This window comes from Rhinatrema bivittatum, chromosome 2, assembly GCF_901001135.1.
Source record: "Rhinatrema bivittatum chromosome 2, aRhiBiv1.1, whole genome shotgun sequence".
Classification (NCBI taxonomy): domain Eukaryota; kingdom Metazoa; phylum Chordata; class Amphibia; order Gymnophiona; family Rhinatrematidae; genus Rhinatrema; species Rhinatrema bivittatum.
The window spans coordinates 171406481-171431393 of NC_042616.1; the positions used below are offsets into that span (position 1 = coordinate 171406481).

Sequence of the window (24913 nt, forward strand, 5' to 3'; positions counted from 1 at the left end):
TGAGTCTCTTTCACTTCTTGGTCCAAATTACTTATCATTCTCCTGCTTCTCATCAGACATCTTCATGTTTTCCTGCTTTCCCTTTCTTGACCCCACTCCCCTCAAACTTCAGTTGGACTACATTTCCACCATAAAGTCTCAGGTACCAATTTAGATTGTAAGCCTTCTGAGGAAGGGACCTGCCTACTGTACCTGATCGCTATGTGCCTTGAGCATGGGTTTGGAGAGGCGGGTAATTAAATCCAAATCCAAGTCAAAATTCCTTCTTTCTCCAGGTGCACAGTAGATTCAAGACCCACCTACACTAATTAACATTTTCCGCCATCTCCATCATTATTTGTACTCTCATCATTTCCATTGATTTATGTTCTGCTGGGATAATGTTTGTATTGTGAGATGTTCTAGAGAAGGGAACCATTGAAAATTTAAATAATGTAATGTTTGTTGATGACTCAGATCTTGACTTTGATTTGTATCTGTGTTTGCTTCATATTTGCTTTTCTCGCTATATTTTGGTATGGAAGTGCTATAGAAATGCAAATGCAATACAAATAAATAAAGGCAATACACAGGGAAGTCATTAGCAGCAGTATTAGGCAGTAAGACCTTTGTGGTACCTGTTCAGATGATAATTCATAGATCATTGTAGGCAGAAATGCTTAGTGGTGGCTCCTTTTGAAATGAAAAAAAACAAAACAAAACAAAAAACAGTGCACACAAAATAAAGTGAATGCCCAATGCATAAACACACAATTAATCTCTATTTCGATGTTTTAGAATCCCAGTAAGAGAGTGATGAGACCAAAATTAGCCTTGTGCATTTTGTAGACATTTTCCCGTAAATTCTATTGAAAAGCTCATTCTAAAATGCTGTGAATACAAATCTGGTCTACACGTCCCTTGCCAGCTAATAGAAAGTCATGCAATATATATATATTTTAAGAATGGCACTCCAAGAGTTTATTTTTAAAGTAAAACTGAAAAAGACCCAAAGACCCTATGGGCCTGATTTAAAAAAATCATTTACATGCTTATAATTGGATTTTCTACATATAAATGCACTTTACCCATGTAAGTGGACTTTTGAAAATTGCTAGAATATATGCCAGTGAATTGTCCATAGGATATTCATGTGTAAGTGCATTTTATGCGCATAAATTACTTTTTTAAATTGCTATGATAGTATGTTACAGTTACACATGTAACTCCTTTTTAAATTACCTCCTTACAGGCCGATACAGTACAGTGCACTCCGACGGAGCAAACTGTTAACCCACGATTGGACGTGCATTTTTGACGTGCTAGCTTTACCCCTTATTCAGTAAGGGGTAGTAGCGTGTTGAAAACACGCATCCAACCCCCCCCCCCCCCCCCCCGAACCTAATAGCGCCTGCAACATGCAAATGCATGTTGATGGCCTTATTAGGTATTCCTGCGCGATACAGTAAGTAAAATGTGCAGCCAAGCCGCACATTTTACTTTAAGAAATTAGCGCCTACCCAAAGGTAGGTGTTAATTTCTGCCGGCGATATTAAGTCAGAGGCTCCAAAAGTTAAAAAAAAGTAAAAAATAAAAATTTAAAATGGGCCCGCGGCTCGCGGGTTGAAAACCGGACACTCAATTTTGCCGGCGTCTGGTTTCCGAACCCGTGGCTGTCGGCGGGTTTGAGAACCGATGCCGGCAAAATTGAGCGTCGGCTGTCAAACTCTCTGACAGCCGCTGCTCCTGTCCAAAAAGAGGCGCTAGGGACGCGCTAATGTCCCTAGCGCCTCTTTTTGCCGCGGACCCTCATTTAAATAAATAAATTTACTGTATCATGCACACAGGAGAGTGTCCTGTGCGTGTGCCGAGAGAGCAGGCGCTTGCCCGCTTTCCCGCGATTTTTACTGTATCAGCCCATTAGTGAGCAAAATTCTAACTTGAACAGCCTTTTCCATTTGCTTTCTTTGATTTTTTTCCATCTTTACGCATCATAACCAAACTGCTATTTTTCTCTCTATCAGGTACCAAGTAATAAATATGTTTCTTGCTCTGATTTTGTCCAGTCATATGATGTACATGGCACAGTCTATGAAGTTATCCAGCATATTCCTGAGCAGTCTTGTTCGGACCATTGAAAGTAAGTCAAAGTATTTGGTTGATATCAAAGCCCTCCATTTCTGTTTATACTGTATTTGCTGCATGGACTAGAATGTTTTTATTTTTATTCATATAGGCCACATTTTCCTATTTCTAACAAATAAGGTTAAAAGTGGGAAGCATTCACAATCTCTAGCTTCAATAGCCATTGTATATGGTTTGTTGAGAAAAACAAACCTCCCATTGTTTATCATAGAACAGAGCTGAAATCAAACTTCCAAATCTGTTTATATTAAATAAGGGAAAGCCATGTCCTCGACCTACAGTTTAATAATGCCTGTAAAAGCAGGAGCTAGCAAATATTTATTTCTTGCTACTCCGTATAGAGGGCAGGGTAGATTTTGTGCTTTGTTGTGAAAAGAGAGAACAGAGTAATATAAATGTTACATTGAGATTTTCCCATGATAGTAGTGTGTTATTCTTCTTAATTAAGATATACACTTCCACTTCCAATCAACAGTTATAAAGATATATATAGGATTCAGGAAATCACAAAATAAGGAAGCATTACTTTCTTCGCTTTCCGACACCATCCTTCTCAATCTTGAAAGAAAACAACCTTACCTTTTCGCCCTTCTCGACCTATCTGCAGCATTCGACACGGTTAATCATGCCATCCTACTGGAACGGCTATCTGATATAGGAATTCAAGGAGAAGCACATAGCTGGTTCCAATCGTTCCTGGAGAATAGATTCTACAAGGTCAGGATCAATAACAAAGAATCACTCCCAATCAAATCAAACCGAGGAGTCCCACAAGGATCATCACTCTCCCCCACACTTTTTAACATTTATCTGCTACCACTCTGCCACCTACTCTCCAGCCTCAAACAAAGTATTACATTTTCGCTGACGACGTTCAAATACTCCTTCCTATCACTGAATCCCTGCAAAAAAACCTGGTCACACTGGAACAATTGCCTACAGTCTATCAATACTTTGCTTTCCAGCTTGAACCTTATCCTCAATTCAAATAAAACTGAAATCCTCATCATCTCGCCAGACGAAAATCACACTCTCATCAACTCCCATAGCGCAACCCAATTCGCAAAATCATTCATCAACCACTCCCCCTCGGTCAGAGACTTAGGGGTGTGACTCGACAATCTATACAACTTAAAATCCTTCGTCCTTAACACTACTAAAGAATGTTTTTTCAAACTTCAAGTGCTCAAAAATCTGAAACCCCTCCTGCACTTCAGCGACTTCCGCTTAGTAGTCCAGTCTATCATTCTTACAAAGCTAGACTACTGCAACTCTCTCCTCCTAGGCCTTCCTACCACAACTATCAAACCCCTACAGATGGTCCAGAATGCAGCGGCGAGGATACTCACTAATTCAAATAAAAGAGCCCACATCACACCGATTCTAAGTGGCCTTCACTGGCTCCCTATAAAATCCAGGATCGCCTTCAAAACGTTAATGATGATCCACAAAGACATTATCGGCACTGCCCATCTCAATTTAAGCTCGCAACTCCGCCTTCACACATCACAAAGACCTATCAGACACGCCTACGAAGGATCTCTTTATGCTCCTCTGGTAAAAACCTCTTTAAGAAAACGAGCAATCTCTACAGCCGGGCCCACCCTCTGGAACTCACTGCCTCCGGAGCTTCGCCTAGAAACATGTCATCAAACTTTTAAGAAACACCTGAAAAAATGGCTCTTCCGACAAGCCTTCCCGGAGTCGCAAGAACACTCTGACACTGGGCAAAGGGCATAACAGTCCACTATGGAACCTATGATCTCACTATGGTACCCTTGATCTCACTATGAGTCCCATGATCTCACTTCCCTAGGGCCCGCTTCGCCTGATTTGGACAGTTCACATGTTACGATAGACACCCTAGTAGATGCATTAGTTCACTCTACGACCATGAACTTTTGTTTTCAGCTCTATGTATTACTTTTATTTGTATTACTATTATTTTATTTTTACTTTACCCTATTTATCCTGTTACGTCTTTCAAACAACTGTTCGATGATTCATTTATTACTATATAACTTTTACGTTCTACTGTTCAGTCACATTGTTCAATGTAACGCCTTAACCGCGACTGTTTTGTTATAATGTAAACCGATCTGATTTGATATGTGTATCGAGAATATCGGTATATAAAAATTCAAAATAAATAAATAAATAAATAAATAAATAAATATGATTAGAGGTGTTTTATAAGTACCTTAAAGGATACCTTTGGTACAAACGTATGCTATGTTTTATAATTTGGGGCACATACTATATAAGTTCATTTCATGGTCCATTTCCCCAAACTATCTGGGTCATTTATCATTTCGCATTAGGGTATTATCGCATGCAAAATGCGTATGCAAATTAAAACTTGAGTATTCAAGTGGGAGGAGTTTGGGCGCAATAAATGGAAATTAGGGACTGGTAGTGCGAAGTGTGATGGAGTTACGCACACTATCACAGGATTTAATGCGGGAAATGACTACACCTTTTTTTTTTTTGTGGTACGGTGAAAAAACTATTTATCGCGCTCCTGTGGCCAATATCGCGGATATTATCGCAGCGATTATCGCATGCGATAAAAGGAGGAATTATAATGAACACACCTACCAGGCCTTCCTGCCCCAATACCTGGTCTAGCTTCCTAAAGCCATAATATTTGCGGCAAGTTTAATTGTTGGGAGATATTGGATGCTTCGGGAGGCTCGCTGCAGACAACAAGTGGAACAACAACCTCAAGAACAGGCAAGGACAGTTCCAAGCCCTCCTAGGGAAGTCCCTGCACCGGAGGCTGAGCCACGGCAGCACCTGGCACGCAGGTGGCCACAGCAGAGAAGATACAGAGAGCACATCTTTCATCCATGAGTATCCTTGCTGGGCATGCCAGAGAATGATGTGCTCTGCAGGTATTGCTTCAGCTCTCGGGCTATTCTGGAATGATATGAAGAAATCCGAGGGGATTTGGATCCAGTCACCGAAAGGTCCCACACTGTGCCAGGTCTCACTAAATTGTTGGCCACCATGCATTTCATGACAACCGGCTCCTTCCAAACGACAGTAGAGGTCGTGGGGGAATGTCCCAAACCACTTTTTCCCACTGTCTGGACCAGGTCATAACAGCAGTCTCTGACCACATTAATTACTACAAAGCATTTCCTCGGGACAGGCAGGATTTGATGGACTTGAAGAGAAGCTTTTATGCCTTCGCAAACTTTCCCAATGTTCTTGGAGCTATCGACTGCACTCACATGGCCATCATTCCACCCCATCAGAGGGAGGAGATGTATTGTGAAAAAAAGCTCTTCCACTCCATCAACGTGCAAGTGTTCTGTGATGCTAAAATGTGCATCCTTGACATGGTGGCCAGCTACCCGGGCGCACACGATTCGTTTATACTTGGGCAATTTGACCTGGTGAAAATTTTGAGGACGACCTCTGTGGTGACAGTTGGCTCATAGGTAAGAGAGACGCTTCTTTGTATATTCTGTCTCTGGCTATGTGTTTGTGGCAAACGGCATGGACATGGGGGGTGGCTAGGGGGGGAGGCAACAGTATCACTTCCATGACAAGTGGCTTGAACAGTTACATCTGCAAGTCATTGCCCCAGGGCCTGGCTTTTTCTCACCATGCTGCAGAGGCCTGCTAATCTTGTGAGGGCAAACAATCACGTACCCTAAAGCTTGGTGTGTGAACTGGCACTATACACGTTCAATGTGTTCATTTTCAAAATGGCCCTATTCCTATCCTCCCATTGGGAGCTTGAAGTGTCCACTCTGCTGATACTGCATAATCACGTGTGGCCGGTTAGTGATGTATCATCCAGATTGTCGCCTACAGTTTATCTTGACCTTCACAGAGCTGAACCAGAACATAAGAAAAAACATAAGAAAACATAAGAAAATGCCATACTGGGTCAGACCAAGGGTCCATCAAGCCCAGCATCCTGTTTCCAACAGTGGCCAATCCAGGCCATAAGAACCTGGCAAGTACCCAAAAACTAAGTCTATTCCATGTTACCATTGCTAATGGCAGTGGCTATTCTGTAAGTGAAGTTAATAGCAGGTAATGGACTTCTCCTCCAAGAACTTATCCAATCCTTTTTTAAACACCGCTATACTAACTGCACTAACCACATCCTCTGGCAACAAATTCCAGAGTTTAATTGTGCGTTGAGTAAAAAAGAACTTTCTCCAATTAGTTTTAAATGTGCCCCATGCTAACTTCATGGAGTGCCCCCCTAGTCTTTCTACTATCTGAAAGAGTAAATAACCGATTCACATCTACCCGTTCTAGACCTCTCATAATTTTAAACATCTCTATCATATCCCCCCTCAGCTGTCTCTTCTCCAAGCTGAAAAGTCCTTGGAGAAGCAGTGTCCTGTGCAGTGGCCTGACATATTCCCTATGTGGGAGCTCACAAATGGGTTTCTATGGAGGACATACTGCAGAGCAGGCAGGGACCTTCATAATCACACTGTTTTTTTCAGCTAACACTGATGTGGCAGCTCTTATGTATTGCTTCAAGGTTGGCAGACTGCTACACATCAGTAGCTTTAGCTCAGTTGCGAGGGCCTGGCACGCAATTATTGGAATACCCAGATGCAATGTAGTACTCCACAATAGCTGAGCTACCTTTGGCTACTGCTATCCAGCACATATACTGGCCCAGAACAATGTGACATGCACACTGCTTAGACAAATCAGGCTTTAAGACTCAGGGAAAAGTACCGGCTACCTTATACAGTCTTATAGGATGCTGTGGTTTGCAAGCCAGATCTGCAAGTGGCAATTGATGGCTTAAATATGTCTTTGCTGCAGGAGCTTCTGGGTACAGTGGCAGGACCTGGCTTCTTACCCCCGTTGCCATTCCCAGCACACCGGCAGAGATGAGGTACGAGACCTTATGTGTTATCCGCTGTGTCATCGAACGCACCTTCGGAGTTTTCAAAAGTAGATTTCGCTGTTTGGACAAGATGGGTGGAGCTTTAATGTATGTCCCACCCAAAGTTGGAGATATAGTGCTGCTCTGCTGTGTCTTCCATAATCTTGCTCTACGCCATGGGCTACGAATGGATATAGTTCTGGATCTCCCCAAGGATCCCCCATGTGTCCCTGCATGAGCCGAGGACACCCCTCTGAGTGGCAGCCAGCTCCGCCAAATCTTTATAAATGCTACTTGCCAGATAGGCCTCACCTACCACATCCCCTTCCAGGGAAAGGAGGCCAGTAGACTGTTAGCTGCTGCTCTCCTCGCTATCATCTTTCTTTCTCTCACTCTTCTCTGTCTGGGTCACTGTGTAACAGAAAATACTTATCCCTACTAAGGATTTGTCTTGACAATGGAGCCATGTAGTGTGCTGGAAAAACAGTTCTGAAAGTAAAGATGACATAAAATACATGTGGCTGCCATAATGTGTTCTGCCTTTTAGTGACACTAAAAGAGGCATGTGAGTTTGTAAACGACTGCCAACAAAGTGTTCATAGTTTGGTCTGGCTAGTGCCGTGTGGCTTGCAGACCCTCCCTAGCGGACCCCATTCTAGTGCGCACATATGGATGAGATAGTGCCACAAGTGTGATGCCACCCTAGCCTGACCTCGAGCATGGAAAGCTACAGCTCCAGAAGTGCTGTAAATATCAAATAGCTCTTAAGCTGTAAGGCACAGCCTAATGGTACAGGTAAACAATTAAAGGTTTCAATGACAGAGTCCCCATTTTAATGCCTCATTCCACAGCTGGCAACCTTATTGCTGACATCAGAGTGTTCTAGTAGCTTGCCTTCCTTTACAGCCTTGGGGAAAGCGCCTGTGCTACTCTTGCATCCGTCGGTCTCAGATAGCTTTGACCTCTGTGCCTCACCTTTCTCTCTGCTATCCCCACTAGCCTTGGGAAGATGGCTACCGCCACGTCTGCATGCCGCTCTCTCCGGCGTCCCCGGAACGACAATGGCAAGGCAATCCGCCATGTTTCTCCTGAGGGCCTCCTAGGGTGTGCGCGCATGCCACCCACGTCTTTATCCACGTCATGGCGGGAACCTCGGGGGCATCCCCCTCGAGTAACATCACGCCATCCGGGTATTTAGTCTGCCCTTCGTTTGCTAACAAATCGAGTTAGCAAGGATTGGACTTGTCTGGTCTAAGCTACTATGCCGCTTCCGTTCTGCCGCTGGAAGCTCTCTCTGCCCTAGAGGTAATTCTCTAACTTGGGTACCTGCTCCTCGGGGGCCCTTTGTTTTCTTTCAGGTGCCTATCAGGGATCAGGTACTCGCTCCTCAAGGACCTGCTCTCCCTGCCTCAGTGCCTGTATTCAACTACTTCTACATCTATACAGCTACCAACTTGGTGAGTAATCTAACATTTTCAGTCTGTCTCATCTACAGATCAGCACTGGGAACCTGCATCCTGCACTCCCTATACTATCATTGCGAGAGGGGTCTCCTCTGCCGAGGGCCCCTGGACTGCTACCTCTGGATCACCTCACTACTGCCACCTCTGGTGGTATCATTCTGCTGTATAATAAAAGACAAATCTCTGTGTTTGCATGTCTAGAGTCTAGCCTAGAACTGTGGTTCCTCACGGGGCTCCTCCCTGTGGGAGTAGTCATCACCACAGTACCGAAGAATCCACTCCAACACCTCAAAACCATAACAGCTACCTGGTGCCATTCCCACAATGCGTACAGGTCCTTCCAAGGTAGCATACCTCTTGGTAGTTGCATGCACCCCGACATACATGCACCGTATTACATCTACCTATGCAATTTGTAAATGATAATGTGCAGAAAGTGAGGGCCTTGGCTGTTGTGATGTCATGTAGGTTCGGTTAGCTTCTCAGCGAGCCTACACCAGGATGCACTTCTGGCTCTGTGAAGGCAGGATTGGGAATCAGATGGTATCCTGACTTCCCTTGTATTTTCCTATGAGCTTGGAGATGTTACTATCACCTTATAGTTTCTAATGACTCTAAGAGCACACACATCTCTCCTGAGCAAAGGTTGATGTCATAGAAGGCAATGGTTAGGTGTGTTTGAACCTTCTGTCTTCAAATCAGCTGTAACAGCTAGCTTTTCAGAGATACTGAGATGTCAGGGTGCTGAAGGCCCTTGTCCGGCTATGGCTCACTTATAGTCATGTGGTGAACTGTATGTACATATGTATGTACCCAGAAAATATGCAAAGTATTTTGCTTTGAGTAATAGCTAGTACCTCTTACAGTCCTGCTGCGATCTGTGAGCACCCTTAAGGCACATAGGCTGAGTATTCCAGCACAAAACAGGTTGCGGATAGTTCCATTTCCAATGTCACTCCACAAGTTTCAGTGGTTTAATAGTTGCAGGCCCTTGCTGATCCACATGCCTGTCACGACTTGTGGGGAATCAGGAAGAGCTGCTGTCCTCTACGCTGTGCCTCATGTGATGTAAATCACTTTTACAATTAGTGATGAGCAGGGCAGGTGGGCTCCTACACTCTCAATGATCTGCTCTGTGAACAGCATTAAAATTAGAGAAACTGTTGTCAGTTAATGACTTCATGAGCCTACAAGTTGCCTCCCTAGTACATGGCACACCGTACTGAATGTATAGGCCTACTGCTCCCAGAGGTCTCATGTGGTTGGCATGATGGCTGATGGCCTTTTATGTTGGTCTCTTGCCAGATACACATTTAGTGCCATCCAAAGGTAGGTATCATATATGCCTCTGTCAGATGTGTTTTATGTGACCAGGTATAGAAAATTAGTGCCGAGGAAGGACGCAGACTACCTCTTTAGCAGTTATGGACAAGCAGCCACAGACATCAATGTAGTTTGACGACAAATATTCCAGGAACATACACATTGCCCATGTGTAGGTGTATGAAGTGCTGCAGGTAGTCTATACTGAAAAGATAAGTGTGTCAATGGGCGACTCGGTGAATGACGTGCTGTTGCACTCAGAGGTCCCTACCTTACCAGAGCAGTGTGTGTGCATTAATTAAATAAAACGGAAAATGTCATAATGCCTCTGTATCGCTCCATGAATACTGTGTACAATTCTGGTCGCCGCATCTCAAAAAAGATATAATTGCGATGGAGAAGGTACAGAGAAGGGCTACCAAAATGATAAGGGGAATGGAACAGCTCCCCTATGAGGAAAGACTAAAGAGGCTAGGACTTTTCAGCTTGGAGAAGAGACGGCTGAGGGGGGATATGATAGAGGTGTTTAAAATCATGAGAGGTCTAGAACTGGTAGATGTGAATCGGTTTTTTACTCTTTCGGATAATAGACTAGGGGGCACTCCATGAAGTTAGCATGGGGCACATTTAAAACTAATCGGAGAAAGTTCTTTTTCACTCAACGCACAATTAAACTCTGGAATTTGTTGCCAGAGGATGTGGTTAGTGCAGTTAGTATAGCGGTGTTTAAAAAAGGATTGGATAAGTTCTTGGAGGAGAAGCCCATTCCCTGCTATTAAGTTCACTTAGAGAATAGCCACTGCCATTAGCATTGGTAACATGGAATAGACTTAGTTTTTGGGTACTTGCCAGGTTCTTATGACCTGGATTGGCCACTGTTGGAAACAGGATGCTGGGCTTGATGGACCCTTGGTCTGACCCAGTATGGCATTTTCTTATGTTCTTATGTTCTTAATTTTGCTCTCACTGCTTTTGGACAGCAATGATCAAGTGTTTCCACTCTTGAGAAGGGGCGCCTCAGAGTTGACCGTATGGGCTGCAGTATGCATGGCCTTAGGCCTTGTACTCTAAAATTTCGCCATGTCCATTCACTAGAGAGGGGCAGAGGTGTGAAATTTGGCAGCATGACACATCAAATATGCATTCTTACAAGTGTGCATGTTAGTTGACATTTGCCTGTAATGCACACCCTACACCTTCCGCCACGGAGTCTTTTCCACCTGGAACTTGGAGTGGGCCTAATAGTCCAGTTATTTGGGGGTGTGCAGGTTACCCAGAGCTTAAGCTGTCACTGAGGCTTGCCACTTTTGGGAGGGAGGAAGTGGATGTTAAGAAGCTCTCCACGAATGTGGGTATGCTGGGATGGATGGAATGTGGAGTGGCAAAGATCACCTAATGCCATCGATGTTGAGCTGATTCAGATGAATGGTTTGGATGAGGGTTTAGTGGAAGCATATAGTGAGGTACCCGGTTCAGGGGAGTTGTGTGTGTGTTGGGGGGGTGTTGGTTTGCTTGGCAGGTGTCAGAGGCCTGGTGGCAATCCTATTTAAGAGTCTCTTTTTGCAGTCACTGGTCTCCTTAGCCTCCTCGCTGTTGATCATATCATGCACAGTAGACATAGAGGCTGCTACCCCAGGTCGCATCATTTGACACTCACTCTGAACTCTATATATGCAGGCAGGGTAGGCCTACTTTCTTTCTGCCATATGTAGGTCAATAGCGTTCCTGTGCATACACAGAGGTGGTGTGGACATATCTGCTGTAGAATCTAGGGGACAGGTTTTGCTTAGCACTCTCAGCGTTTCACTTGTACACTAACCAACCTTTCCCTTCAACACCGCTTTGTAGTTGGTGACTGTTGGAACAGAGTGTCAGCTGCTGTGTGACAACTAGGGAGGAGGAGTACAGGAGTAGTGTCTTGTCGAGACTGTCCACAGGTGAAGAGCTGAGGGCGTAGAGGGCTGCTGCTGTTGTTTGGGACCAGGCAGACTTCCACAGACTGACTGTCATCCTTGTAGTGGGCTGCCTTTGGCATCTGGATTCTACCTATAAGGTCATCCTTACCTTACATGTATTATACAGATCCCCAAGCCATGCCAGTACAGGGGTGCTAGCTAGTCTATGGAAGTCTACCAGGTCCCAAGAAGCAGCAGGCTTCTTCCATCTAGCCAGCACAAGTACTCTGTAGAGAGGATGGGCCCAGCTGCCTTCATCCATCTAGCTGGAACAGGTACTTTGTAGAGGGGCCCGCCCAGGATTGTTGGTACACCTCTTCTTATTTGGTATTCATTGCCACCACCTTTGGTCCTTTATGGCCCTTTGCCACATCATGGCTTGCCACTTTGAGGGGGGGGGGGGGGAGCATGTCTTTTGGGATCTAACCCTCAGGTGTCTGTCAGCCTGGGGACTGCTGTGGGGTGTGGATTCCAGTGATGCTTGTTAAGACTCAGATGGCTGCTCAGGCATCCTTTTCAGGATCTGCATCAGCATGTTCGTCATGCTATTGACTGCCGTGGTTAGCATCTTAATATTCTGCGTGTTTGAGGCAGACTGATCTTGCAGAATCTAGTTCTGCCTATTGACAGCCCTCCTGAGGTGCACTAACTCTGCCCGTGTTTGTCAGAGGTGTACCCCCATGCCTCCTTTCCAGCTGTTCCAGCTGCTTGTGCATGGACTCCTCTGTTGGCGGTGGGGTTGTAGTTGATGCTGGTGCTGGGCCTGGTGCGGTGCTATGATGGTGGTGTGGAGTGCAGGAATTTGGACCTCTAAATGTGGCATGTCGGGGCTTTAGGGCTGCTCCTGCTGAGGGTGTGGTGCTTCAGGCTGGCGGTGAGGTGTGCTGGCTCGAGGTTGTGGGAATCTATTGGCTCCCACTGAAGGCTAGGTTCATCCATGAAGCCAGAGAGGTTGAGGGACACATTGAGTGGGCTGGGTGAACCCAGGGGTTGAGCATCTGCAATGCCTCCTTAACCTGTAGTTGCTGCTGCTCCTCCTCGCTCTCCTGGGTCTGGGCATCCATCAGGAAGGCCCTATGAAAAAGGGTTGCTGTGCTGCTGGTCCCTGAGGTTTCCTGGCTGGTCCCAGCAGCTTCATAGGCGAGAGATGTAGAAACAAAAAATAAGTACCAATGGCAGCAAGAATCCTTTTTTCATTTGGCATCAGCGGTGCACTTTGCTTCTTAACCATTGTGAGCATCTTATGCCAAATAATGTGTATACCCATTGCAGCCTGCCCGTTTACAGGAAAAATGAACTTACCAGCAGTGGCGCACGAGGTATCCAGCCACTCAGCCAAGCAATCGAAGACATCTAGTCCCAGCATTTGCACAAAGGCATTCCTCCATGGGGGTGAGGATGATGGAGCAAGGGGATCCTCCTCCAATCTGCTGTATATATTTATTTCTGGCCTGCACCTTGGCTTTCAGCTGCGCCTTGATGTCCCAGTACCTGTGAGCCATATGCTCCCCGCTTCATTGGACTCCGCTGAGCCTGGAGATGCCCTGGGCTACATTGCGCCAGATCTGGCCCTTGGCTGCCTTCGAGATCTTGGCCACCCGGTTGCCGAACAGCATGACATAATGCTCCATCCTGGATACTGAACTTGTTAGCCCTGAGATGAGGGCGTCCTGCTACCTGCCTGCCAGAAGGGGCTGCCACTTCCACTTTTGGAGAGGTGTCCTCCCTTTCCTTACTCTCCCTTCCACTCCACTCCCCTCACTTCCTCCCCCCTTCCTGCCCTCCCATCTCCCTTCCCCTCTGCCCTCTCTCTCTCTATCCCTAGTCTGCCATCCTCCTTCCTCCGTCCTCACCTATCCCCTTCCCCCTCCCGCCTCTTCCTATCCCTTCCCTCTTGCCTATCTCAACTCTTGTCCCTGTCCCTACTCCTACTCCTCCTAGCAGTCCTGCCCTCGTCCTCCCATCTCCTCTCCTCCCTCCTCCCGCTCTTCTCCTCACGCCTCTCCTCTCTCCCCATGACTCTCACATTCCATCCTCCTCATGCCTCCTCACCACAAACACCACTCCTCCACCAACACCATTCCTCACTCCTCCATTCACACCACTCCTCCTCACTCCTCCACTTATACTACTCCGCACCAAAAGATAGACAAACTGGACAAACTAACAAAATCTTTCTCTCCAACAAAGAAGACAATGAGCAAGGTAAAGGGAAACAGATGGCAACAGAAAAACAGACAACGCGCTTAGGTAATCAAATCAGATTCTCTTCTCCTTTCTCTCCCATGCCTGACACACCCTCAAAGAGGCAGCTGCAGAAAGCCAGGATATATAAACTGAAAAAATAACTCACCACACACTAATTTCCCGCTAGCTGCGTAAAATGATGTGGCATGTGGGATGCGATGTGGGAGACTGAAAATTAGCCTAACCACGCCCTTTTTTATCGCGGGTGCTATTTTCACTATATTTATAGCTTTTTTATGAACCTAGGTCTATGTTAGACAATGAGGGTTACTTTTCAATAGCATGAATAAGTCAGCAGATACCCACAGAAGTAGGTGCACCTAAAGTCACCTTTTTATAAACTGTAGAATGGGAGCTGCACCAGTTATAAAATACCATACATCACTTCCCTAAAAGTATGCATGAATGTTTCACTACAAGCACATTTTTAGTGCAGGGATGTACATAGTTTATACATCTATTTTATAAAAGTATACACATATATTTTACATATTAAATAAGTGTAACATTTGCACATAACCCTTAATTTATATGCTGGGGCAGATATTTTATAAAGTTGGCTGATACATATGCCAATAATATCTCATTTATGAAAAATACTTACTTGTGTATGTACTTCCAAGCACCAGTTTATCAAAACCTCCACTTGTTGACCCACCCCTACACCATTTGCTACAGACCCCTCACTCAAAGACTGAAGACAAAAGAGAAGTCAGCTCTAATATCTGTGACTTGATTAATAGGTGCAAAAACATGCCTGTGTGTTTGATGATGCAAGTATGCAATCTGTTTACAAAATATGTAAATGAATGTATACTTCCAAACAATTCTCTCAACATCCTATTTGTAAGTGTATATTTTTCTGTTCAACAGAGATAGAACACACAAACTCCCACCCTTCTGAAAATGTGTTAACCATGCACAGAGGCTGCTTATGCATGTATATGCTGATTTTACGCACACAACTCCCACATAAGTCTTTGAAAAATACCCCAGTATATCATAATTGGTAAAAACATTTTGCATAAGCAGAGAATGGGAAAAGTTCTCTTTGAAGCAGGCCCTCTATCTCTGTAATAAAGAGTATCATATATAGCACTGCCATACATTAACTTGTACATTTTCAAAAGATGAATTAGGACTTACGTGTGTAAAATAAGTTAGCCAAATATATACATTAAGGACTTGTAGCATCTTAAAATTATGAGCATAAGCTTATTAAACACATACATTTTAAGGATTCTTCCTGTGGTGATGATATAAGAATCAGAATAATGTAGCATTGGAGTAATTATTACTGAGGTAGATATATTTTGACTTCAGTATTGGAGTGCTTGTCTCATGTTTAGTTGTCTATTACATTTCCAAGTCACTGAATATTTGGTTAACAGTCTGTACAGTATTGCTGACATACTGCATCCCATATTTATACAATGTACATACAGGGGGTAATTGTGTAATATCATGCATAAGTCAGTTGGCAAATACACAAATAAGTTACACCAGTTTTCAAAGCAGACTTCTACTCATAAGTCTACTTTGAAAATTATTCCACCATATCTATCTGTACAAGTTGGACCTGCTAAAATGTCCACACAAATTTCCCATGAAAATTTGTGTGTATGCTTTTAAAATCCAAAAGTAGGCATGTAAGCGCAAACTCCTCCCTATCGCCACTCCTGGGAATGCCTCCACTCAGTCCAGGTAAAATTATGCATGAACAGGACATACACATGTAAGTTTTCCCACATATTGAGTAGGCAATTTTGTACAAGGTAATTTATGAGTGTAAAACACTTTTTACCCACACAAATGTCCTTGAAAATTAAACTCATAATATATTGTTGTCATTATACTTCATGTAAAAATAATTATCTGCTTTATGCCTTATCTGCAAGGAACAGATACAAAATTACAATTTGACAGTGGAATAATTGAAATCACTTTTAGGAGCCTATTCACAAAAAATCTTTGCTAAAATGTTATAGCACACACTTGCTATTAAATTTTGTGTGTACATTAAAACTAGAGACTAACTTTCAAAAGGGCATGTGAGTGCACATATGCATGTGTCGGCATGCATCCAGATAAATGGCCATTTTATAACATGTGCGCACATAGGCCCACATGTTATAGCCTAGGTGTGCGTATATGTGCACCTAATTTTAAGGTTGTGCACACCCAGCAGCATAAAGTCAGGTTTGAGCTGTGTAAATGAGGGAATTTTACCACAGGCGGGCATCCACGCCATGACCAGTTTCACTAGTTCATTCTCCAGTTCACCCAGTGTTCATCTAAGTTCTCCCAACTCCCCCTGGTTCTTTAGCCTGCACTCCCCCCAGTTACCCCAGACATCTGTAACTGTTGATTTTTTTACTTACACCTCCCTCCATAGCAGAGGTAAAGTTACGCAGCACTGGACCTGGTTGCATGCCCAGGCATATTTGTATTTGCGCGCACATTTTCTATTAATTTATTTAATTTAGGGATTTTTATATACCGTCGTTCCAAATGAAGATCACATCTCTTGGCCCCACCCCCAGAACGCCCACACTCCACCCACATCATGTCCACACTATGCCCCTTTTTCCTCTGATACAAGATGTTTGCACATCAGCACTTTTTCGCGCATCTGGGCGCCTTATAAAATTGGGTATATGCGCGCACGTGCTAAATGCGTGCATATCTCCCAATTTTGGCATACTTTCACCTTTTAAAATTCACTTTTAATTTTTTAGGGCACCCACTAAAATATAGCATTCCTAACGTGCACTAACATCAAAACTATAGTGTCTGAATGCTAATAGCATCTGAACACTAATGTGTTGTGGTACACAAAATAGCATGTACGTGCTAAATTAAGCATGCTGTCTAATTTCCCTCATGGTTCTGCCTCTTGGCTTCAAAACTATATAAAACTAAGCCCAGAACTAGGGATGGTTTTCAGTGATGAGGGGAGAGTACAAGAGCAACATGATCTCAAGAAAGGAGTTAAAATATACCCAAATGTTTGGCTCAGAACAGAAACGTTCTACTTTAGATGTTTTTCATAGAGGGTTTGACATCAATACAAGCTATATTTTGACTTTTCTTGTCATTTCAACCACTTTTGATACGGTTGATCAACGTATCCTGCTGGCAGGTTTAATAACCTTGAGTATCTCAGATGTGGTGTTACAATGGTTTACTTCCTATTTAGAAGGTTGTGTTCAGATATTTAGATAGGGTCTGATGTGTCTACTCCTAGGTCTTCATATATTGGAGTGCTGCAAGGATCTGCCCTGTCAGCCATGCTCTTTAATCTTTTTATCGCTTCTCTTTGTATGATTCTGGCAACCTTGACAATTGGTTACTGGCTCTTTTCTGATACCTTCGCCAAGGTTACCTAAGTGATACAGATTGGCCTTAAATGTCAGCAAATTGGAAATTTTGATGTTGCAGTGGTTTGGATCTGAGAACACGCTAAAGTCATTTTCTTTGAAGGATGTGATGTTCCAAGTTCTCAACACTTGTGGAATCTGGGGATTATTTTTGATGGATCTTTATCTTTGCCTTTTTAAAGTTAGGATTTGTTCAGTAATTGAAATCTTTCTTGTCTTTAGAAGACTTTAAGTCTGTCTTACAGGCTCTAGTCCATAATTATTTGGACTCTTGTAATGCTGGGTCTCCATACTCTGCCACTAGAGCTTTGCAAATGGTGCAGAAATTGGCTGCAAGAATTTTGTCTGAAACCAGATTAATAGAGCATATTACAGCAGTTTTGGTCTCACTTCACTGGCTGCCTATTCATTACATGATTGTAAGGGATTTTAGTCTCTTACATGATTTATCTGACATTTTAATCAGATAAAATAAGGACTCGAGTTCATTTTAAGAGAGCAAAATGTCTACACCTTTCTGGAGGTTGAGAATGATAGCTTTATTGCAACAGCTTAGGGATACAAAGGTTCATATGGTAAATGTAATTTTACGTTTCTGATTTAACAGAGCAAAGCTATCTTATGGCACAAGTTATGCAAACAAACCTGCATTAACTCAAAGTCAGCTTGCACTTGTCAATATGCAACTAATTATCCCCAGCTAAAAGATTAAATAAGCCAATTTCTCTCACCCTCTGCTACTGCGATTGCTCTTCCCAAAGAGTTCGAGATCCTGTCTCAACCGGAGGGCATCTCACCAGCTCAAGCTCTATGCAGGCAAATGGCAGGTAAATGCCACAGTCTCAGGGAAGCAGAACTCAGAAGGCTCACAGATATCTCTGTGAACTAAGCCGACAGGAATGGGGAGAAGGGCTCAGGCAGCACAAGACTTTCAAGCACTCCACAGTCGTGGCAAGGTTGAGTCAAGCTTTGAACCCAATCTTCAATGCTGATTAGTTCATGGACATAGAGTTCACATGAACAGCAGCAAGGGAACAGAGAAAGTTCTCAGTCTGCAAGTAAAAGCAGCAGCAGCAGCAGCAGCAGCAACTGATCAGAATCTCTGAAGCCCCAAAGTCTTTCTTCTCTCTGGCTTACAAAGTTTCCACCAAGGACATGACTTAGCAGTTCCGTATGTCTACTGTACCAGCTAAATTATAAGGTGCAAACAAATGTTTGATAGAAGAACAATAGCAGTTTCTTCTATGTAGTTTTTAAATATTTTAAATTTATATTCTGCTTTTTGACACTGCAGAGTAGATTACACTCAGGTACATCCCTATCCTCAGAGGACTTACAATCTAAAGCCTATATTCATCAAAATACTATAAATAAAGCAGAAATATGGCTCGTTAGCATCCACGATAAAAAAATGGGCATACTTAGGGAAATATCTGATATACCTCATTGTGTAGGTAAGTTGCGCAACTTGCGATAATTTATCATGTTGTGCGTCATTTTACGCTTTTCAATTCATTTTGTGTCTTGCGTGTTATTTTCTTTGTTTATATATGTGACCTTCCTGCAGCTGCCTCTTTGAGGATGTCAGGCATGGGAGAGAGAGGAAAGGAGGTGAGTTCTTGGTGGGAGTTTAGTGGTAGTTCATAGTGATTTCTGAGTGAGTTGTCCTGTTTTCTGTTCTCATCTGTTTACCTTTACCTTTGTCTCTTGTGTTTATCTGTGTATAGAAGTTTTTGTGTGTTGGTCAAGTTTGTCAGTCTTTATGTGGTGGTGGAGGAATGGTGGAGGAGTGGGGAGTGGTGTAGAAAATGGTGCATGGAAAGCATGGGGAGAAATAAGAGGAGAGGTATGAGGAGAGGGGGAAGAAGGGAAGACAGGAGGAGGGAGAAGGAGGGCAGGAGTGGGATGGAGAAGGTACGGAGAAGGGATACCAAAATGATAAAGGGAATGGAACAACTTCCCTACGAGGAAAGACTAAAGAGGTTAGGACTTTTCAGCTTGGAGAAGAGACGACTGAGGGGGGATATGATAGAGGTGTTTAAAATCATGAGAGGTCTAGAACGGGTAGATGTGAATCGGTTATTTACTCTTTCGGATAGTAGAAAGACTAGGGGGCACTCCATGAAGTTAGCATGGGGCACTTTTAAAACTGATCGGAGAAAGTTTTTTACTCAACGCACAATTAAACTCCGGAATTTGTTGCCAGAGGATGTGGTTAGTGCAGTTAGTATAGTGGTGTTTAAAAAAGGATTGGATAAGTTCTTGGAGGAGAAGTCCATTACCTGCTATTAAGTTCACTTAGGGGTAGATTTTCAGAGCCCTGCTCGCCGGGAAGCCTATTTTACATAGGCCTCCCGGCGCGCGCAGAGCCCCGGGACTCGCGTAAGTCCCGGGGTTCTCGGAGGGGGGCGTGTCGGGGGTGTGTCGGGGGGCGGGCCCGGTCGTCGCGGCGTTCCGGGGGCGTGGCGGCAGCGTTTTGGGGGCGGGTACGGGGGCGTGGCTACGGCCCGGGGGCGTGGCCGCGCCCTCCGTACCCGCCCCCAGGTCGCGGCCCGGCGCGCAGCAGGCCCGCTGGCACGCGGGGATTTACGTCTCCCTCCGGGAGGCGTAAATCCCCCGACAAAGGTAAGGGGGGGGTGTAGACAGGGCCGGGTGGGTGGGTTAGGTAGGGGAAGGGAGGGTAAGGTGAGGGGAGGGCAAAGGAAAGTTCCCTCCGAGGCCGCTCCGATTTCGGAGCGGCCTTGGAGGGAACGGGGGGAGGCAGCTCGGCTCGGCGCGCGCAGGCTATACAAAATCGATAGCCTTGCGCGCGCCGATCCAGGATTTTAGTGGATACGCGCGGCTCCGCGCGTATCTACTAAAGTCCAGCGTACTTTTGCTTGAGTCTGATGCGCAAGCAAAAGTAGGCTGATCGCGCTTCTTTTAAAATCTACCCCTTAGAGAATAGCCACTGACATTAGCAATGGTAACATGGAATAGACTTAGTTTTTGGGTACTTGCCAGGTTCTTATGGCCTGGATTGGCCACTGTAGGAAACAGGATGCTGGGCTTGATGGACCCTTGGTCTGACCCAGTATGGCATTTTCTTATGTTCTTATGGAGGAGGAGGAGTGGGGACAGGAGTAAAGATAGGGAGGAGGGAAGGGATAGGAAGGAGATAGGAGTAAAGAAAGGGAAGGGGATAGGTAGGCAAGTATGGTGGGTGGAGTTCAGCAGGGTAGGGGTAGACAGAGAGAGCAGAGGGAAGGGGTGTTGGTAGGGCAGGTGCAGGGGGGAGGAAGTGAGGGGAGTGGGAAGTGGAGCAAGAGTCAGGAGCGTGACACCACCTCTCTGGAAGTGGAAGTGGCAACCCACTCATTTGGCAGCCAGGCAGCAGGTCAGACTTGTCTTCGCGCATACAAGTTCAGCATCGAGGTCAATGAGATGCTCATCGCCAGGGTCTTTGAGCATTAGAACATGCTGTTTTGGAACTGTGCAGCAAAGATGTCCAAGGTAGCCAAGGGCCAGATGTGGTGCAACATCGCCCAATCCATATCCCGGAGCAGCAGAATTAAGAGGACCGGAGAGCAGGTGGCCCACCACTACCGCGACACAAAGGTCCAGCTGAAAAGCAAGGTGGCAAGCCACAACAGGTACCAGTGCCAAACGGGAGGAGAAGCCCCTTACCTGATAGTCCTCATGCCCATGGAGGAGCACCTCATTCAATGACTGGGACCGGATGTCTTCGAGGGGATAGACGAAGCCTTGGACATGATGCGAGCCGGGGCTGGTAAGTTCAATTCTCCTGTAAATGTCAAGTCTGCCACAGATATCCACATGTTTTGGCATGAGATGGTCACATTGATGGATTGATACAAAGTGCACATCTTATGCCAAACCGTACATGTACACTTCTTAGCATTCACACTTATGTCTTATTTTTTTCCACAGCTCTCACCCAGGAAACCCCCAGTCCCAGCCGTGAAGCCACAGGGACCAGCAGCGCAGTCCCAGCTCTCAGCTTGCAACTTGATGCTGAGACCCAGTGGAGCAAGGAAAAGGAGAAGGAGCAGCAGCAGCTGCCAGAACTGCTTCAACCACCCCTTGGCTTACCCCTACACCTGGACACAAGCCTAAACCTTTCCAGCTTCATAGAGGGGGCATCCCTTTGCATGGGACAAAGGTGGCCAGTTACCATCTACCTCCAATACACCATGTCACCAGTAGGATACATCACAAACCCAGCCAGATCAGCCCACCAGTCCAAACATGTCAGCATTGGAGCCACAGACAGCGCCTCAGTCACCACCAACCACAGCACCAGCAGCATCGGAACGGACTGTCCAAGACACACTTGACCACATCGAGAGGCGGCATGGGCTCTAACTGCACCATATACGGGCAGAGCTGATGCGATTGAGGAGGGCTCAAATCAGCCACACCAACACCATGCAAGCGCAGACAACAGCCCTTACACAGGGCCTAACCACCATCTCCACCATATCAAAACTAATTCAAAGATTGCCAGAGCCTGCATCCATTCCATCTCCATACTCCCAGGAGTCCACTCTGCACAACAGACCCCAGCTCTTGGGAAGGCCCAGGGGTAGACCCCCCAAAACATATGCCACCCCCAACCAACCAAAAGCCCAGGTGAGGAAAAGGCTGAAGACGCCCCACATTGTAAAGGGTGAAAATTTTCACTCAAAGATGACTTGTTCAAACGAGCCAGAAAGGTCCTCTATATAGAGTTCCTGTGCTGGCTAGATGGAATAAGACTACTGCACCCACCCTTACAGAATTCCAATGCTGGCTAGATAGAAGATGCCTGCTGGGCCCGTCCTGACTACAGAGTTCCTCTGCTGGCTAGCTGATGGGTATAGTCTACCGTCTGCCTATGTTGTCCTGCTGCTTACTTGTTATGCCCTCCTCTATGCTCTATCCATAGTTCTGCCTCCTTGATGTGATCTCCAGTCATGATCCTGCTGCTGTTTCTTCTCATCTCATCCTACTGCTGCCTCCATGCTGCTGTGTCATCTCCTGGGGCTCCTGTCTCCATGTTATGCTCTATGGTCCTGGTCCTGTTGCCCGCTACTTGAATTTTGTTGCCAAGGCTCTTAAGCTGTCCTCTTTGAGTATAGTTTTTTTTAACAAGAATGCTCTGGGCTTTTGCTTGGCATCACATAGTTGTGCTGGCATCAGCTCTAACATTAGAGCTGTACTGTAGCCATTGGGTTGCCATTTCTATTTTCTAGATTTTTTGCAATAATCATGATTTTTAAAAGGATATGATCATAATACTATATATATGTCATATTCCATTTGTAACAATTTATGTACATGTCTCCACTAAATGTGTTGGTCATTTCAGTTACAATATTATGTGCTATTTGATATCTTTTCTTTGCAGAATGTGATTACCAAAGATGTTGACTTGCTTTGATTCTGTCTACTAGAAATGTTGTTTAATAAAGGGCTCATATGCTTTAAAACTTCACTTTCTGGTTGTGTCCTTTCATTGTAATTTTGTTTTGTCTTAAGTGTTCACTAGGTAAAAGGTTTGGCACCCACATGACCTTGTATGCTAGAGTGCCATTGGTCTATCCAACTAGGCATATCTCTCACATACAAGACCATATTGCCTAGGCCATAAAACAGAAAGCTCATTGTATACACCCAAGGAAGACAGCAAGAGCAAAACAGGAATCTCCTTAATGTGGAGCTTCCCAAGTGGCCCATGTTGCCTTTTCCAATACTCTTAGCTAACTCTTGGGTACATGGACATGTATGTGAGATGGCCACTATGTAGCTAGTGCTCATCTCCATACACTGTCCAGTGGAATAGATATAGAAATGCTTGGCTAGAGTTGCTGTAGCAATGTCTTCACTCTGTTGGTGAACAATAGGTTATATAGCTATGCTAATGTCATAGTGCAGCTATAACAAACCCTTGGCCTCTTCCATTGTGAAGATCTATCACATATGACCAAACAATGGGCCTTCTCGCTGGGTCTAGTTCACTGTCTAGTTCCGATGTGATACTTAATTTTGAACACTGGTATAAAAAAACCCAATAAATAAATAAATAAAATAAATCACATAAGCTTTTAGTCAGAAGTCTACTTGAAAAGTACATAAAGCACTAGGTTTGTTCATTTAGTAGGGATCAGAAATGTGCCACTGCAGGTTCCAGACCCAGAGAGTATATAGTGTACATGTAATTCTTGTATGGTGTTAGGCAAAGTGACACTAATAACCCTACAGAAGATTACTTAGGGCCCCTTACTTTTGCCCTCACTCCACTTAAAATGCACTCAATAAAAACCTTTTTTAGGTATGACCATTTAAAAAGGATGTCATCTACTTGCAGCCTGCTAGAAGCCCATGTCATCCTAGAAAGTGGCCCCTATATAAAACTTAAAGAGGTTGCAGTATGACAATTTAGGATGAGTCACAGAAATGTGGAGGACAGAGATTCCCCATTGCCCAAGAGCAGTCAGTGATGAGGCCTGTTGTTGCTTAGGACCAGGCAGACTTCAGCAGACTGGCTCCCATCCTTGCACTGTCTTGGGTTGTTGATCTGCTAAGGCTGCAAGTAGACAGAGGTGCATAATCATTAGGCTGGGTAGTGGACAAGTGATGCAGCTCCAGTTAGCAGCAGAACCTGTCCCCTATAATCAGCAAGATAAAAGTGCCACCTAATCTATGCACCTAAAATGTATGCAGCTACATATGGTGGATTCTCTGTAAGCCTAACCTGCCAGCATGATCATATGGCAGAGTAAACCTCAAGCGATGCAGCCTTGAGAAGCAGGCTCACTGTCTAATTACCAACATATCTTCTACAGATAAGTGGGTAAGAAGGCCTTTGTATAGAAAAAGAAAATATCAAATAGGGGTCCAGGCAGGCCTCCTGTAAACCCTGCTCCCAGGTATCATCAACCTACTGGCCAGACCCTTCCCCTAACCCATTAATCTGGGGAACATGAAGATACCTGGCATGACAGTGTTATCATTTTGAGGTGTTGAAGTGGATTCTTGGGCACTGAGGAGATGGCCACTCCCATAGGGAGGAGCCCCATGAGGAACCGCAGTACTAGGCTGGACTATATACACGCAGACACAGAGAATTTGTATTTATTATACAACTTGATGGTACTGCCCTGGTAGGACAGTTGTGAAGGCAACTCAATGGAAGCAGTCCAGGGATCCTCGGCAGAGAAGAACAGTCCCACACTTAGGTAGCTGAAGGGCAGCGCAGGGTAGTAGAGGCAGAACCCGGATGTAGACTCCTGAAGGTGAGACAGACTGAGAGTGTTAGTTACTCACTGAGCAGTTGGCTGTATTGATGAAGATCGTGGCAGGCAGAAGCAGATCGGATACAGGCACTAGGTTACGGAATGCAGGCCCTCGAGGAGCGAGTTCCCGGTTTCCCAGATAGGCACCTGAAAGAGAGAAGAAGGGCTCCCTAGGAGCGGGTACCCAGGTTAGCGATGAATTACCCCGAAGGGCAGAGAGAGAGCTTCCAGCAGCTGCTGGGAAGCGACAGAGCAGCTTAGACCGGAGGCAATC

The 24913-nt window shown here is 44.9% G+C and overlaps 1 protein-coding gene across 4 annotated transcripts in view; it reads left to right on the top strand.

The window, feature by feature from the left end:
* The window catches only part of HEPACAM2 (HEPACAM family member 2), a 217815-nt gene that overhangs the window by 186231 nt on the left and 6671 nt on the right, over nt 1–24913 (top strand). The window contains exons 9-10 of one of the 4 annotated variants that reach the window (XM_029588891.1): nt 2004–2119; nt 21293–22722. In XM_029588891.1, coding sequence (XP_029444751.1) covers nt 2004–2117 — 114 coding nt within the window. In that variant the 3' untranslated portion in view covers nt 2118–2119; nt 21293–22722. Of the gene's footprint in view, nt 1–2003; nt 2120–21292; nt 22723–24913 lie in introns of those variants that run through there. The other 3 variants (XM_029588893.1, XM_029588890.1, XM_029588892.1) reach the window with 3 other exon arrangements.